Raw genomic sequence first — 16,589 nt, forward strand, 5'->3', positions numbered from 1 at the left:
GAAAGATAGAGTTATTATACAATTTGGAGGGAGGGTGAAGCTTAGGTGAAATGTAAATGAAGCAATGTTTTGATAAAACTTAAAGCAAAACCAGGCTAAGTGAAAAGGGATCAGCATCAGGTCTGGACTGTGAAGTGGACGACACAGGGTTCTGTCTCCTGGAAACTCTACAGAATTCAGATAAGTGTGGGATTTTGTCTTCACAAACTCTTTATTTGAAGCTCTATACTTTAGTTGTAAATCGAGGCTTAGAAATTGTACTTGTATGTTGAATGACTTAGATCTTCCAGGCAAGAATGGATTGTTTCCTTCTTAGTGATAAAATTTGAATCAGTCTACAATTTTCGACATCTTACTCATCATTGAGTAAGGAAACAGTAGTTACTCAAAGACAGGGGTTATTTTTGTTGTTGTTGTTGTTAAAGATTTTATTTATTCATTAGAGACAGAGCATGAGCACGGGGGTGGTGTGGGGGTGGTGGGCAGGCAGAGGGAGAAGCAGACTCCCCACTAAGCCAGGAGTCTGACATGAGGCTTGATCCCAGGACCCCAGGATCACAACCTGAGCTGAACGCAGATGCCCGACCATCTGAGCCACCCAGGCGCCAAGACAGGAGTTATTTTGACGTTTTACAGCCAGCATGTCCTAGGTAGAAATATTTTTTTTTAAGATTTTTTTTTTTAAAGATTTTATTTATTTGAGAGAGAGAGAGAGAAAGAGAGCACGAGAGGGAAGAGGGTCAGAGGGAGAAGCAGACTCCCTGCTGAGCAGGGAGCCCAATGTGGGACTCGATCCCGGGACTCCAGGATCATGACCTGAGCCAAAGGCAGTCGCTTAACCAACTGAGCCACCCAGGCGCCCCCTAGGTAGAAATATTATCTCCTGGGAACTTTGTAGTTGCTTTTTATATGTTGTCCCATTCTCTTGAATGGCAGGGCAGATTGTTACTTTCTCACATCTGAAAATTGATGCCTGTATAAGCTGCAAGGATAGTTACCAGTGACATCAGATAGGTAAGAGTCTAAATTTCACAGTATTACTGAGCACAGTTTACCCCCCGCCCCGAGTATATAAGCAGTGACTCTGTAGAACAAATCAACAAGGTAAACAAATGTAATGTTTCTAGAGCTGTGCTGCTCAGCCACGGGGTCCTGACACTGACATATTGGAATCAGTTGTAGCCCAGGCTGTTAGAGAATCTGCCCAGTGGTTTGATGGTAAAGTCATTTGCCTTGCCTTCTCATCTCATCATCTAAGGAATTTAGAGGTCATCTAGTTCAACATTTAACTCTATTGAAAATGGGTTGTACTATGTAAGAATTGGCTAAGAAATTTGAAGGTGATTACAATCAATATGAGTAATTTAATCCCTTAAAATGTTTTTTCTGATGATAAAAGCAATATAAGTTAATTAAAGGAAATTTAGAAAATACAAGTACATATAGACAAAAATCAGAACCCCTGGAAATATCATCCTTAGTAAATCTTTGTGTATGTTCCCCCGTTTTATTTTACTATGTCAGTGATTTAATAGAGATAATTGAAGGGAAAGATTCTGAAAAAAAATTAAGCTTTTGGTTTAAATGAAAGACATTTGGGAAAATGATATTTTCTCAAAACAGTGTTCATGTATAATATGGAAAACAGATTTACTGCTTAAAAGCCAGCTCAGAGCCAGGGGAGTTCATCTATTCAGCCATGGAATGGTGAGCTAAAAAATTAATAATAAATACCTATTGGGCGCCTGGGTGGCTCAGTTGGTTAAGCGACTGCCTTTGGCTCAGGTCATGATCCTGGAGTCCCTGGATCGAGTCCCGCATTGGGCTCCCTGCTCAGCAGGGAGTCTGCTTCTCCCTCTGAACCTCCCCCTTCTCATGTGCTCTCTCTCTCTCTCTCTCACTCTGTCTCTCAAATAAATAAAATCTTTAAAAAAAATAATAAATACCTATTCCCAATGATGAGAAAGAAGACTGTAAGAAAAATATCCAACCATATGTTCTTTCAAATCCTAAAATTTATTTTTTATTCGGTTAATTTAAACTAAATAAAGTTCACCCACTTCTTCCCCTTACTGCCCTACTCTGCAGAGCAACCACCAATCTGTTCTCTGTATCTATGAACCTGTGTGTGAGTGTGTGTATAAAATTTGTTTATTTGGGGACGCCTGGGTGGCTCGGTTGGTTGGGCGTCTGCCTTCAGCTCAGGTCATGATCTCAGGGTCCTGGGATCGAGTCCCGCATCGGGCTCCTGGCTCAGCGGGGAGCCTGCTTCTCCCTCTGCCTGCCGCTCCCCTTGCTTGTGCTTTCTCTCTCTCTCTCTCTCTCTGACAAATAAAATCTTAAAAAAATAAAATAAAATTTGTTTATTTTTAGATCCCACATGTAAGAGAGTTCATACAAATTTGTCTTTCTTTGTCTTATTTCAGATTATTTCAAAATTTAAATTGAAAATGCTCATTTATGGTTTGGTGTATTAACAAATTTATTATGCCTAGGAAATTTTTCAGTGTCTGGAAATGGTCTCAATTAGTGGTATTTTGACATTGAACAATGTAGCAAAAGGGCAGATACAGTTATTAAGTGATTTGTGGTTTGTTAGTTTTCTAGCTTTGTCCTAATTTTTTCCAAAAAAATCCTTTTATTTCTCCTTCATTTTTTAAGGATATTTTACCAGGTATAGATTTCTAGATTTCTTTAAGCACTTTGGAAATGTTATCCCATTGTCTTTTAATTCCATAGTTTCTGGGAAAAATCAGATTTAATTCTTACTATTGTTCTTTGAAGGCAGTGTGTCTTTTTCTCTGATGGATTTTAAGACTTTTCTCCTAATGTTTTTGTTTATATTGCTCCTGTTTTCTGGATTGCAGGACTTCCTAAATCTGTGGGTCAGTACCCTTAGTTCATTTTAGAAAATGTTTGGGCTACTGTCTCTTCAGGATTGTTTTTCTCCCATTTTCTCCATCCTCTCCATCCATGGCTTTCAACTGAGAGCCTGGTGTATGAACCTTGTCCTTCTTTCTGGTAGAACCTGAACTTTAATCATGGTCTCTGTAACACTGGAGGACTACCAAAATTCTTCTCTCCTAAGCCTTGTCCTAACTTTGTGAATATAATTATATAAAATGTTTAGGAAATTGGAATAGTCTTACTTTTTCCTTCTGCCTAAAGGTTAAACATTACTTAAGGCTTCACATACATTTGGAGCAGATTGCAAGCCTATTGAAATACAGCATTTTTTTCTTTTCCAAGTTTTAATTTAGATTCCAGTTAGTTAACATACAATGTAAATTTATTTTCAGGTGTAGAATTTAGTGATTCAACACTTAAATACAACACCCAGTGCTCATCACAAGTACCCTGCTTAATCCCCATCACCTATTTCACCCATCCCCCTCACCCACTTCCCCTCTGGTAACCATCAGTTTGTTCTCTATAGTTAAGAGTCTGTTTCTTGGTTTACCTCTCTTCCCCCCCGCTGCCATTTTTGTTTCTTAAATTCTGCACATGAGTGAAATCATATGGTATTTGTCTTTCTCTGACTGACTTATTTTGCTTGGCATAATAGTCTTTAGCTCCATCCACCTCATTGCAAATGGCAAGGTTTCATTCTTTTTTATGGCTGAATAATATTCCATTATATATATACTACTTCTTTATTCATTCATTAGTCAATGGACATTTGGGCTCTTTGTGTAATTTGGCTATTGTTGCTATAAACATCGGGGTACATGTATCCTTTTGAATAAATATTTTTGTATCCTTTGGGTAAATAGTAGTGCAATTGCTGCACCGTAGGGTAGTTCTATTTTTAACTTTTTGAGGACCCTCCATACTGTTTTCCAGAGTGGCTGCACCAGTTTGCATTCCCACTAACAGTGTAGGAGGGTTCCCTTTACTCCACATCCTCGCCAACATCTGTTGTTTCCTGGGTTGTTAATGGTAGCCATTCTGACTGGTGTGAGGTGATATCTCGTTGGAGTTTTAATGTACATTTCCCTGATGATGAGTGATATTGAGCATTTTTTCATATGTCTGCTGGCCATCTGTGTCTTCTTTGGAAAAATGTCTATTCATGTCTTCTGCCCATTTTTTAACTGGATTGTTTTTTGGGGGGTGTTGTGTTTTATAAGTTATTTATATATTTTGGGTGCTAACCCTTTATCAGATATGTCATTTGCAAGTATCTTCTCCCACTCCATAATTTGCCCTCTTTTAAAAAAGTTATTTATTTATTTTTAGAGAGAGAATATGAGTGAAGGGGAGGGTGGGGGAGAGAGGGAGAGAGAAAAAGAGAGAGAGAAAGAGGAAGACAAGCAGACTCCCTGCTGAGTGCAGAGCCTGATGTGGGGCTTGATCCCACAACTTTGAGATCATGACCTGAGCGGAAATCAAGAGTTGGATGCCTAACTGACTGAGCCACCCAGCCACCCCCGTAGGTTGCCTTTTAATTTTGTTGATTGTTTCTTTCACTGTGTAGAAGCTTTTTTTCTTGATGAAGTCCCAGTAGGTTTTTTTGGAAATAAAGCATATCTTTAAATTTGGTTAATTGGATACAAAATGGGAATTTTTTTCAGGGTGATATTTTTTCCCTTATTTTGTTTTTGCTTTTTTGGTAGTGGTTAGGAAGATTTGGGTGATACTTTCTGAGCAGTTATTTTGCTAGTTGCTGTGAATGCATGATTTGTCTAAGGAGTTTATAGTATGGGGATAAACAAAGGTTTACAAATTATAAGAAAGGCCCTAAATGCTGTTTATCACTAGGTGTGAGACAATGAATAAAGCTATTTAACTTTGTTAGAGGTAGGAAACTTTATGGAAGACTAAAAATCCCTTTTTTTTTAGTGGTCACAAAGCCTAAAAACTCAAAACTCAAAAGTTACCATGTTAAAAAAAAAAAGTTACTGTGTTGATAAGAACTAATAGAATGAGACTACTACTAACTAGTAGTTACGAGTTTAGAAAATATCCACATATTTATCATTATTTTAATATTGTATAATTTAATACATGATTAATAAAGCAAACTATATGAGTTGCCTGGTCCACTAAGCAACTTTTAAAATTGTATTTTAAACTTTTTATGTGAATTACTATATTCGTGCAGAAATGTTCACAATTCATAAGTGCAGTGTACAGTTTGATAAATTTTCACAAAATGAACACAACTGTGTAACCACCCAGTTGATGAAATAAAACTTCACTCATATCCCAAAGCATCCCCAATCTCATCACCCCCTCCTGATTGCTACCTTCCTACCCAGAATTAACTACTCTCCTGACTCCTCTAACAATATGGATTAGTTTTACTTATTTTTTAACTTTACACAGATGGAATTATACTTTAAATATATTTAAATTAAAAAAATAAAACAGTAGATTAGAAAATTTTCACCCATGATCTGAAACCCTAATATTAAAATCTAGGTTTGGGCGCCTGGGTGGCTCAGTTGGTTAAGCGACTGCCTTCGGCTCAGGTCATGATCCTGGAGTCCCGGGATCGAGTCCCACATCAGGCTCCCTGCTCAGCAGGGAGTCTGCTTCTCCCTCTGACCCTCTCCCCTCTCATGCTCTCTCTCTCATTCTCTCTCTCAAATAAATAAATAAAATCTTTAAAAAAAATCTAGGTTTATTTTTGCATATTCTCTTGCATTCTTTGCTTAGTTGTATCTTTTTGGGGGGAAGCTCCTTTTTTTGTAGTTACAGACGTGTGCAATTTGGTTTCCTAATATAAGCATTTTCTCTATGGTTGTATGGCCTTTATAGTTACAAAAGGTGCATGAGAATTACAGATAAATAAGAAAATATGGGCAAGGAAAAGGAAAAATAGTGATCATTCTTAATGTTTATATAATGGGTATATCATAAATATCATAATTCAATTATTCTTCTATTGTTGAATGTTGCAAGGAATGTTTACTTGGATATAAAAATAATTTGGTGGGACACTTGGGTGGCTCAGTAGGTTAATCATCTGCCTTCAGTTCAGGTCATGATCTCCTGGTCCTCTGATCAAGCCCCACATTGGGCTCCCTGCTGAGTAGGGAGCCTGCTTCTCCCTCTCTCCCACCCCTGCTCATGCTCTCGTTCTCTCTCCCTCAAATAACTAAATAAAATCTTTTTAAAAAGTACCCTGTAACAAAAGCCTATAGAAATGATCAATCTTTACGTGTATCTGGATATAAAGAACCTCAGTAAGAAAAAGTTGTCATTGGAGAAAACTTGTCTAAGCAACTAAGAGCATGATGAATGGGCATCATCCCTAAAAAGAGGCTATTGACGACAGTACAAGGTGGTAGTGAAGGGATGAATAGACAAACTATAGAGCCAGTTATAAATTCAGGCCTTATCCGAACACCTGTTTTTCCCTTTCTGCTTAATCATACCCACGTGTGGTAGCCTACAATGTGCATGTGTGTATGCATAATTGATTTGGGCATTTTTAACTGCTGTTTGTATTCACCAAACTGCAGGGTAAATTTCTTTTTTAAAAATATTTTATTTATTTATTTGACAGATAGAAACATAGCGAGAGAGGGAACACAAGCAGGGGGAGTGGGAGAGGGAGAAGCAGGCTTCCTGCCGAGCAGGGAGCCTGATATGGGGCTCGATCCTAGGACCCTGTGATCAGACCTGAGCAGAAGGCAGACGCTTAATGACTGAGCCACCCAGGCGCCCCTCTTTTCTACTAGAACATACTGTATTTGCTTTAAAATTCAACTTTGCTTATTTTAGCATTCAACCATGCCACGTGTAACCTATTTGCATGAGTAGGTATATTTTTGTATTTATGTAGTTTCCATAGTAAGGTGAATAAAAGTGAGGTGATGACATATAGAATTCTCTTTTGTTATTAGAATAGGACAAACTTGGTAGTTGAGTAGTAATTTGCGCTTTAGAGGTTGATTGTTGAAATTCTGGAGAATTTTTGAAAAGTTATTTTTCAAATAAAAATGAGTTGCTGTTCTCTTCAAATGGTGCACAGTTCAAGTGTATTCATTTTTGGAGGGTGGTTAAATATGCAAAAAGGCTATTTAATGTCTTAAAATATATCAGAGCACCTGGGTGGCTCAGTCGGTTAGGCATCCGACTCTTGATCTCAGCTCAGGTCTTGATCTCAGGGTTGTGAGTTCAAGCCCCCCCAAAACAAAACAAAATAAAATATATACAAGGTTGGAGCAATAGTTGCAAGCATGTCCAGGAAGGTTATTTCAAAATACATGTCAGGAAAACTCATACTTCATCTGTAAGTTATAGTGGGATGGACATTTGTTTAACATACTAATTTTCATTTGTACAGATGAAGTAATTTTCCAACTTTAATATTTGTTATACCTTCATAGTAAATAATTATGCTGCATAGATACAAGATTCCTTATTTCATTTTATTTTATGTTTTAATCACCCATCTTTTTTATTAAAGTGAAATTCACCTAACATAAAATTAAACTATTTTGAAGAGAACAGTGACGTTTATTTTTATTTATTTTAAAAAAATATTTTATTTATTTATTTGACAGAGAGAGAGAGAGGTTTGACAGAGAGAGAGTACAAGCAGGGGGAGCAGCAGACAGAGGGAAGGGGAGAAGCAGGCTCCCTGCTCAGCAGGGAGCCCGATGCGGGGCTCGATCCCAGGACCCTGGGATCATGGCCTGAGCTGAAGGCAGACGCTTAACCGACTGAGCCACCCAGGCACCCCTCCAGTGATGTTTATTTATTTTTTTTTTAAGATTTTATTTATTTATTTATTTGAGAGAGAGAGAATGAGAGAGAGCACGAGAGGGAAGAGGGTCAGAGGGAGAAGCAGACTTCCTGCTGAGCAGGGAGCCCGATGTGGGACTCGATCCCGGGACTCCAGGATCATGACCTGAGCCGAAGGCAGTCGCTCAACCAACTGAGCCATCCAGGCGCCCCTCCAGTGATGTTTAATACATTCATAAGGATTCCCTACTTTAGTAACAGTTTTTTTTTTAAATTGAAAGTTGGAGATTTATATATTCATTGTAATTTTCTTCATGAAAGAGTAGGAATATTAAAGTGGTATGTCTTTTGTGTCTGTATGAATTTCTCCTTAAACAATTTTTCTAAGATGGTGGGGTTACCTTAGGGATGGTGCTGTTATGTGAAGCTGCTACATCTGACATGGATATTGGAAAGCGAAAAAGTAAGTTCTATCTTATGCCAGAATGTAACAATTCTACCTTTTTTTTTAGAATGTATATATATATATTTTTTTGTTAGTCACCATACAGTACATCATTAATTTTTGATGTAGTGTTCCATGATTCATTGTTTGCATGTAACACCCAGTGCTCCATGCAATACATGTCCTCCTTAATACTACCTTTTTAATTTAAATTTTTATTTTTTATTATTGAAGTATAGTTGACATACAATGTTACATAACAGTTCTGTGTTTAACACAGGAAAAAAAATGTCCTCTTAATCACTTCCCCCTACTACTTTATTATTTTAAAGGTAGCATATACTTATTGTAAAAAATGGGGGAAATCAGAGTGTGAAACATTTGGGGGGAGAGTTACCCATTATTCCATCATTGAGAAGCTAAAAATTTTAATGTTTTAATATAGTTTCTTCCATTTGTAAAAACATATTTAAAACTGTATAAAATTTTGAATCTTGTACCTCCCCTTTTAATTGGAGTTAAATGATTCACTAATATTTTCCTACACATAATTTTAAATTTGTACCCTATGCCGTAATTTAACCATTCTGATTCTGTTAAACATTTAAGGGTTTTTTTTAACTTACATTATAATAAATATTTACTTAGTGACTATTGCAGTATATTAAGCTTCTCATTTCATATTAATTCCCTAAGATAGATTCCTAAAAGTAGAATGACTGTATAGTCCTCTGTATTAGTATTTTTAATTCCCTTGATGTTTTAAACTGATGATGCTAAATTGTTTCCTCAGATGTTATGATAGTTTAGATTCCTACTAGTGGTATTTAAGAATGCTTGTTTAAAAAAAAAAAACAAAAAACGCTCGTTTCACAGTAACTTTGTCAGCATTAGCTAAGCTCATTAAAATGTGTGTGTGTGTGTGTGTGTGTGTGTACACTTGCTAATCAGATAAGGGGCAAATGTTAGAGTATTTTCTACTTCTTTGGTTGTTAATGAAGTTGAATATTTTTCTAAGTGTTTATCAGCTGTTTGTGTTTTCCCTTCTATAAAGTCTTTTTGTCTTTTGCCATTTATCTATTATTCTTAGTACTTTTTCTATTGGTTTGTATAGACTTTTTATATATTAAAATATTCACACATTGGTATTTGTTGCAAGTAAATGCTAACAATGTAATTTTATTTTACTTACATAAAATACGTTTAAGTCAGACTTTTCCTTGTATGGCTAAAAAGGTAAATGTCATCGAATTAACCTAGCTAAGTATAGTCTACTTTTTCATTTGAAAAAAAGATGATGACATTGGATTTCAAATTTCGGGATTCTTATTTTGCTGAATTGAAATGAATTTTTGCATATTGCAAAAATAGAGCTAATGTATCAATTTTTTTAATCCAGTCAATATACATCCTTTCATTACCTGACTTTTAAAACTTGCCTATTTCAGTATTCATTATTGGGAAAAGACCCTCTGGGTACTACACTGGTAGTATGAATTTAAATTATAAAACATCTTGGTGACATATATTAAAATAATCACAAATAATAATAACAAATACTTATTTAACATTTATTATGTACCAGAAACTGCCCTAAAGACTTTTAGATATATTATGTGAAAAAAGTAGAAGACAAACATAAATACACTGATACTATATATATATACACACACACACAGGTGTGTGTATGTTTGTATTTAATTAGATAAGAAAGACTTCTATAATGGTCCTGTGTTAATACTCATTAAATGTTATATTTAACATTTACATTTTAGCCCCTAATTATATTTTGTGAAAATTTAAGAAGGAAAAAGAATTGCTCCCTAAGTATAACAAGACTACAAGTAGTTTTTAGTGTCGGCCAATAAGTATGTTTCCCTAGAACTTCCACTGCCATAGCACACATGCTTTCCCACATCCCCACCTCTATGCTTCTTAGCCAGTCTTAGTCTGAAGACTTGAAGAGCCTCAAGTTATGAGAAGCATGGCTGAGCATTGTGGGGTCAGCATCCAGGGGTAAGATTAACTGCTATGCTAAACCAGAGCATATGAGATTAATGGATAGAGCTATGAATTTAGGACTAGGATTCGTGGTATTTTCGCCTCATTATTCAAAGGAGGAATCCATGTTGAATGAGTTCCTTACATAGGCAGTGTAGTTACCTGTAAATGAATAAACTACTTTCAAGTGAGGGTGTCACAATGATGTTGTTAGATGCCTTTAAATCAATATCAATACAATAAGGCCACGTTTAAGGCTTTAGAAGAAATTTAATAAGTGACTGAGTGATTTTCTTGTTAGTAGTAGAATTTTCTAACACTAAATTCTTTTTTTGTTTAAAAATTTATTAGCATGAGCATGCTCACATGAGTGGAGGGAGGGGCAGAGGGAGAGGGAAAGAAGCAGGCTCTGCTGAGCATGGAGCCTGACTCGAGGCTCGATCTCACAATCCTGAGATCATGACCTGGGCTGAAATCAAGAGTCAGATGCTTAACCTGCTGAGCCACCTTTGCACCCCTCTAACACTAAATTCTTGACTGTGATGACTTTAAAGGAATTTATTATTTCATACAATTAAATTGCACAAGTGTATAAATGGAACTACTCTATTATATTGTAATGGGTCAAGTTAATTGGGAAGGCAGAATCCTAAAGATTTAAGAATGGGCATGAAAAGTTTTGGAAAGTTGAGGTTTACCACTAAATTATGTCCCTTGCTTTTCACTCTTGGAAATGTGACTAAAATTTATGCCCTAGTTCTTTATTATACTTAACATGCTCATTTTACACTTTTGTTTTTCTGCAGTAATGTGTGTGGCTGGTATTGGACTTGTTGTATTATTCTTCAGTTGGATGCTCTCTATTTTCAGATCTAAATATCATGGATATCCATATAGGTATGATTATTTTACACTATTATATAGTGATTACCTATACTTACAATGATTAGAGTTGATGTTGCTTTATAATATTTTTTTTTGCTTTACGTCCAAACTATTCTAGCTTCTAAAGCAGACATAGACTTTAACTTAGGTATGTTGCATGTAAAAGTTAACTTAAGATAATTATGATATAGTGGACAATAGTTTGTGATTTCTCAGGAACATCTTTTTTTTTTTTTTTTTAAGATTTTATTTATTTATTAGAGAGAGAGAATGAGAGATAGAGAGCACAAGAGGGAAGAGGGTCAGAGGGAGAAGCAGACTCCCCGCCGAGCAGGGAGCCCGATGTGGGACTAGATCCCGGGACTCCAGGATCATGACCTGAGCCGAAGGCAGTCGCTTAACCAACTGAGCCACCCAGGCGCCCTCTCAGGAACATCTTTGAGGGTTATTCTGACATCACCTAAATTAATCTAGAAATCTAAAAAACACTTAATGATTAGAATATTTTATATCTTGTCTGCATACTCTACTTTCTCTTGAGCAAATTATTTTTTAATGTTTTTTAAAACTTCTCACACCTCTACTTTTCAGGGCTCTTTAGATGGCATAAACAGAACATTTGATTAGAATCCAGTTTATAGAGTATAGGAAAGAGTGTTTAAGAAGATCTAAGTGTCTTGAAATGTTCATAGAGATCTCTAAGGCTCAGGGAAGAAATAACTCTCCTGATCCTAAGTTCTTGATTTTATTCTGTTAATAGCCATGAGAAATGTACCTACATAATGGGGGATGTTGTGAGTTAGTTTTATAATATGAGTGCCAGGTACCATAATTCATGTTCTTTTAATACAACATTGTCCTGTTGTATAAAGGATTGTGGACAACTAAAGATAAAATGTATCAAGTGATATTTTTGAGAGATAAATTCATTCTTCATATTACCTTTAATTTTTTAGCATTTTTAGTAGATAAGTTTTTTAAACACTTTATTTACTTATTTAGAGAGAGAGAGAACGTGCACACAAGGGGAGGGGCAGAGGGAGAGAGAGAATCTCAAGTGGCTCCATGCCCAGTGCAGAGCCTGACACGGGGCTGGATCTCACCACCCTGAGATGATGACCTGAGCTGAAATCGGACGCTTAACCAAATGAGCCATGCAGGCGTCCCTTTAGTAGACAGTTTTTTTTTTTTTAAAGATTTTATGTATTTGACAGAGACACAGAGAGAGAGGGAACACAAGCAGGGGGAGTGGGAGAGGGAGAAGCAGGCTTCCCGCCAAGCAGGGAGCCCAATGCGGGGCTCGATCCCCCAGGACCCTGGGATCATGACCTGAGCCGAAGGCAGACGCTTAACGACTGAGCCACCCAGGCACCCCTAGTAGACAGTTTTGAATAACTCCCTGGTTGATTCATTATATTGTGACATTCCTGGAGGCCTTCTGATCAATGAACAACATAAATTAATCTTCTTTTGCATTTTTTTCTTCCAAACTTACTTAATTTTATTTCTTTTTAAGTTTTTACTTAAATTCTAGTTAGTTCTAGCTAGTTATGGTGTAATACTAGTTTCAGGTGTACAATATAGTGATTCAACACTTCCATACAATACCCGGTGCTCATCACAAGTACACTCCTTAATTCCCATCACCTATTTAACCCATCCCTCCACTCACCTCCATTCTGGTAACCCTACGTTTGTTCTCTATAGTTAAGTCTTTTTCTTGGTTTGCCTCTCTTTTTTTTCCTTTTGCTTGTTTTATTTCTTAAGTTCCACATATGAGTGAAATCATATGGTATTTGTCTTTCTCCAACTGACTTATTTCACTTAGCAGAATACTCTCTGGCTCATCCATGTCATTGCAAATGGCAAGAATTCCTTCTTTTTTATGGCTGAGTAATATTCTATTGTGTATGTATGCCACATCTTCTTTATCCATTCATCAGTTGATGGACACTTGGGCTGGCAAATGGAAATTAATTTAAGAACAAAACCTACCAGAACTTTGATTCTTGATTTATTCTTCTGTGTATTTATATTTTAAAATAATTTCTCCTCTATAGAATACTAACTGGGATGCAAGGGTAATCCTGCTGGGATTTCTATTGCTTATTTCATCACCATGGTTGATCCAATTATTAATCAGTGTCTCTCTTCATGAGATTTTTTAACAAGTTTATGTCTATTTCCTTCTCTCCTAAGACTATCTTTAATATCTTGGTGTTTATCACTTTTTGTTACTAATACTCAAAGTTTATTATACATGCACCCAAATGGTCTTTTGTCTAAAGTCAAGATATTTATTAGAAGTAAGGCTTGTTTTTTTTTTAAATGTTTTATTTATCCATGAGAATGAGAGAGAGAGAGAGGCAGAGGCAGAGGGAGAAGCAGGCTCCCCATCCAGCAGAGAGCCCGATGCGGGACCCGATCCCAGGACCCTGGGATCATGACCTGAGCCAAAGGCAGACGCTTAACCATCTGAGCCACCCAGGTGCCCCAAGGCTTGTTGTTTTTTCAGAGACTAATAGATGCTTTAATATTTTTGTTTCAGCTTTCTGATGAGTTAAAAAGGATCCTGGAGATATGTAGACACTGGAGTAATGGAAATTGAAAAATGAAAATAGTGTGTGTGTTTGAAAAGAAGAATGAAATTTGTGTATTTTGTATTACCTCTTTTTTTCAAGCGATTTAAATAGTTAATCATTTAACCAAAGAAGATTTGTAGTGCCTTAACAAGCAATTTCTTGTTGAAATCATGAAGTATTTGGATACAGTTCTCCTCTTAACCTTCCCTTCCCGATGAACTGTATGTAACACTTAATTTAGTAGAATTAAGTACATTATAAAAATTTTATAACTACATTTTAATTAGAACAAGATTCAGAACTGCTTTAGTTAACTATTGGCCATCTGATTTTATATTATCTTATCCAAAGGTAGGGGAAAAAAGTCCTGACCAGGTGTTCCTACATATGCCTATTACAGACAGATGCATCAGGAATGCATTCTTAGCTGTTCCGTCTTTGCATGGATGTGTATACTGTGCACATTTTTCCTTTTGGGCAGAGAAATCATTATGTGCTATGTGATCTTCTGACACATCTAGCCTTTAGAAAAGATTAGCCAGTCCTCCCCCTCCTTCATGTTTCCTACTGAAATACAGTGCTAGCTATGCTTCTTGGTCGCTGTAGACATTAAAAAGTCTAAATACAGGATTATGATTTCTGCATGAGTGTGGTGTTAACTACTTTTGTTTGGAAAGATTTCAAGTTCATTCTGTCTCCTTAATTTATTTAAGGTAGGTCCCTCTCTAATAAAAATGTAGCTTAGTGCTAAAATCAGTGTAACTTAAAAATGGTCTAAACTGTTTCTACAAATTAGAGATTGTCACTTACTTCATTTGTACCCCACAGAAAAAAAACAGGTTCATCTAGTTAAGTCGATTTCTGTATTACAGTTACAACATATTTCATTAACCCTTGTATTTAGGAAAAGGACTCCCCTAGATTGGGAAAAGCATATCCTGATATATTGAGTTGTTGCTTATGAATAGAAAGTAAATTGTTTCTTGAAAGTTGCTATGTTTTTGCTATTATTTTAGCCTTCATTCTTTCACTTTCAGTGGAGAAACAGTAAACATTTGAAGAGGTTTTATTTGAATTTTGTCCTTTTTTTTCTGTCAGTGGAAATAACCATATATGCTAACCAAATTTTTGTGAAGAATGAAAGTTGATGGTTATCATTAGATCTAGCCATAATTATCATTAGATCTAGCCATAACTTCCCCCATAGTTACAAAAGGTATCCTGAAATTTCACTTTTATGGAAATATAATACTTATGACTGTGAAAAAATTTTAAAGAAATCTTAGAAGTATTACATTAAAAAAATACTTTGCCTACTACTATTTACCATCTAATAACTTTCCCATGTGGTCTAGAAGTCTTATATAATAGAGATTTGCAGAAAAGATGAATATAATTGCCTAAGAAGAAATGTTTTATGTGGGTTTTTTGTTTTTGTTCCAAGATTTGTCAGGTCAGGGCATATAGTTGACCTTTTACTCTTCAGTGGATCCACTTTTTGTTAATTACTTCCCTATAAATTGTGTGTTTCTGGATTTCTTGTAATTGCCTTGTAATTGTCTCAGGCCAAATAAATTTATGCTGTGATTCTTATGAGATTTGTATGAAGATGCCCTGGTTTGTACAGACTGACTAGGGTAATACTACTGCCATGTAATCTGTATAGCTCCAGATAATGTGCCATGAGCATTGAAAGAATGACACTTTTTTGTATTTTGTCTCCCTTAAGAGCACATTCTTCTTGTGCAAGGAGAAGAGTTGCATTCTGGCCAAAATCTGTAGAAGGCAGATTTACTAAACTTAGAGTTACTTTTGTGGAAATTTTGAAATTTGCTTTCATCTGAAGTGCCTTAAGTAGACTCTTAATTTACTTTTCTAGTAATGTTTTAAATATTTGTTATGCATTTTAGAAATACTATTCAAAATGACACATTGTAGTAGCAAAGATAACCAAATGTCTGGCTGTTTGCTTTTTGACCATATCAATAAACTTTTACAATCTAAACTCTTAGGTTTTTTTATTAACATGTAAAGAGGGGTGAATTTAAAACACTAAATTAGGATTGTAATATTAGGTTATTTCATTTTTTAGAAAAGATTATTTGAGAGAGAGAGAGAGAGCACGCTCATGAGCAGGGGGAGGGGCAGAGGGAGAGGGAGAGAATCTCAAGGAGATTCCCTGCTAAGTGTGGAGCCTGATGCAGGGCTCTGTCTCACAACCCTTAGATCATGACCTGAGCTGAAATCAAGAGTCAGTCACTTAACAGAGTGAGCCACCCAAGTGCCTCTAGGTTATTTCATTTTGAGAATATAATTAAATTTCTTACTGTCCTAATGACAGTAAATTTGATAGGTCAATTTCCTTAAGTATTTCTAAATTGAGATACATTCTTCCAGGATTCCATATGTTATCTTTCATTAATGTCACCCAATATGTTAGTCAAAACAGCCAAGATAAGTAGATGAATGGCTGTCTTCAATGGTTGATCTAGTTTTGTCCCAGTTGGTGAACATTGTGACTAGGTAATTAGCTTTTTGTACTAAATAATTGAAACAGTTACCCAGACAGATTATCAAGTTATATGAGACTGGACAATAGTACATTTGCAAACATGGGATGGGAACACTGGACACAAAGTAGAGAGATCCAGCTTTTATTTTTTTTTATTTATTTTTTTTTTTTTAAAGATTTTTTTATTTATTTATTTGAGAGAGAGAGAGAACGAGAGATAGAAAGCACGAGAGGGAAGAGGGTCAGAGGGAGAAGCAGACTCCCTGCTGAGCAGGAAGCCCGATGTGGGACTCGATCCCGGGACTCCAGGATCATGACCTGAGCCGAAGGCAGTCGCTTAACCAACTGAGCCACCCAGGCGCCCGAGAGATCCAGCTTTTAAACAGCTTTTAGTTCTTATTCTCTGTCTATGTGACCAGAGGCAAGTCACTTGAAATAGGTTCTCTCAGGATCTATTTTTTTATTC

General features: G+C 36.1%; 1 protein-coding gene across 2 annotated transcripts in view; it reads left to right on the forward strand.

The window, feature by feature from the left end:
* The window catches only part of MAGT1 (magnesium transporter 1), a 51,086-nt gene extending 35,473 nt beyond the window's left edge, over nucleotides 1–15,613 (forward strand). For both annotated transcript variants that reach the window (XM_027608602.1, XM_027608603.1), the window contains 3 exons: nucleotides 8,087–8,161; nucleotides 10,951–11,041; nucleotides 13,578–15,613. In XM_027608602.1, coding sequence (XP_027464403.1) covers nucleotides 8,087–8,161; nucleotides 10,951–11,041; nucleotides 13,578–13,593 — 182 coding nt within the window. In that variant the 3' untranslated portion in view covers nucleotides 13,594–15,613. The remainder of the gene's footprint in view (nucleotides 1–8,086; nucleotides 8,162–10,950; nucleotides 11,042–13,577) is intronic.
* Nucleotides 15,614–16,589: the final 976 nt, after the last annotated feature.

This window comes from Zalophus californianus, chromosome X (genome assembly GCF_009762305.2).
Source record: "Zalophus californianus isolate mZalCal1 chromosome X, mZalCal1.pri.v2, whole genome shotgun sequence".
Taxonomy (NCBI): Eukaryota; Metazoa; Chordata; class Mammalia; order Carnivora; family Otariidae; genus Zalophus; species Zalophus californianus.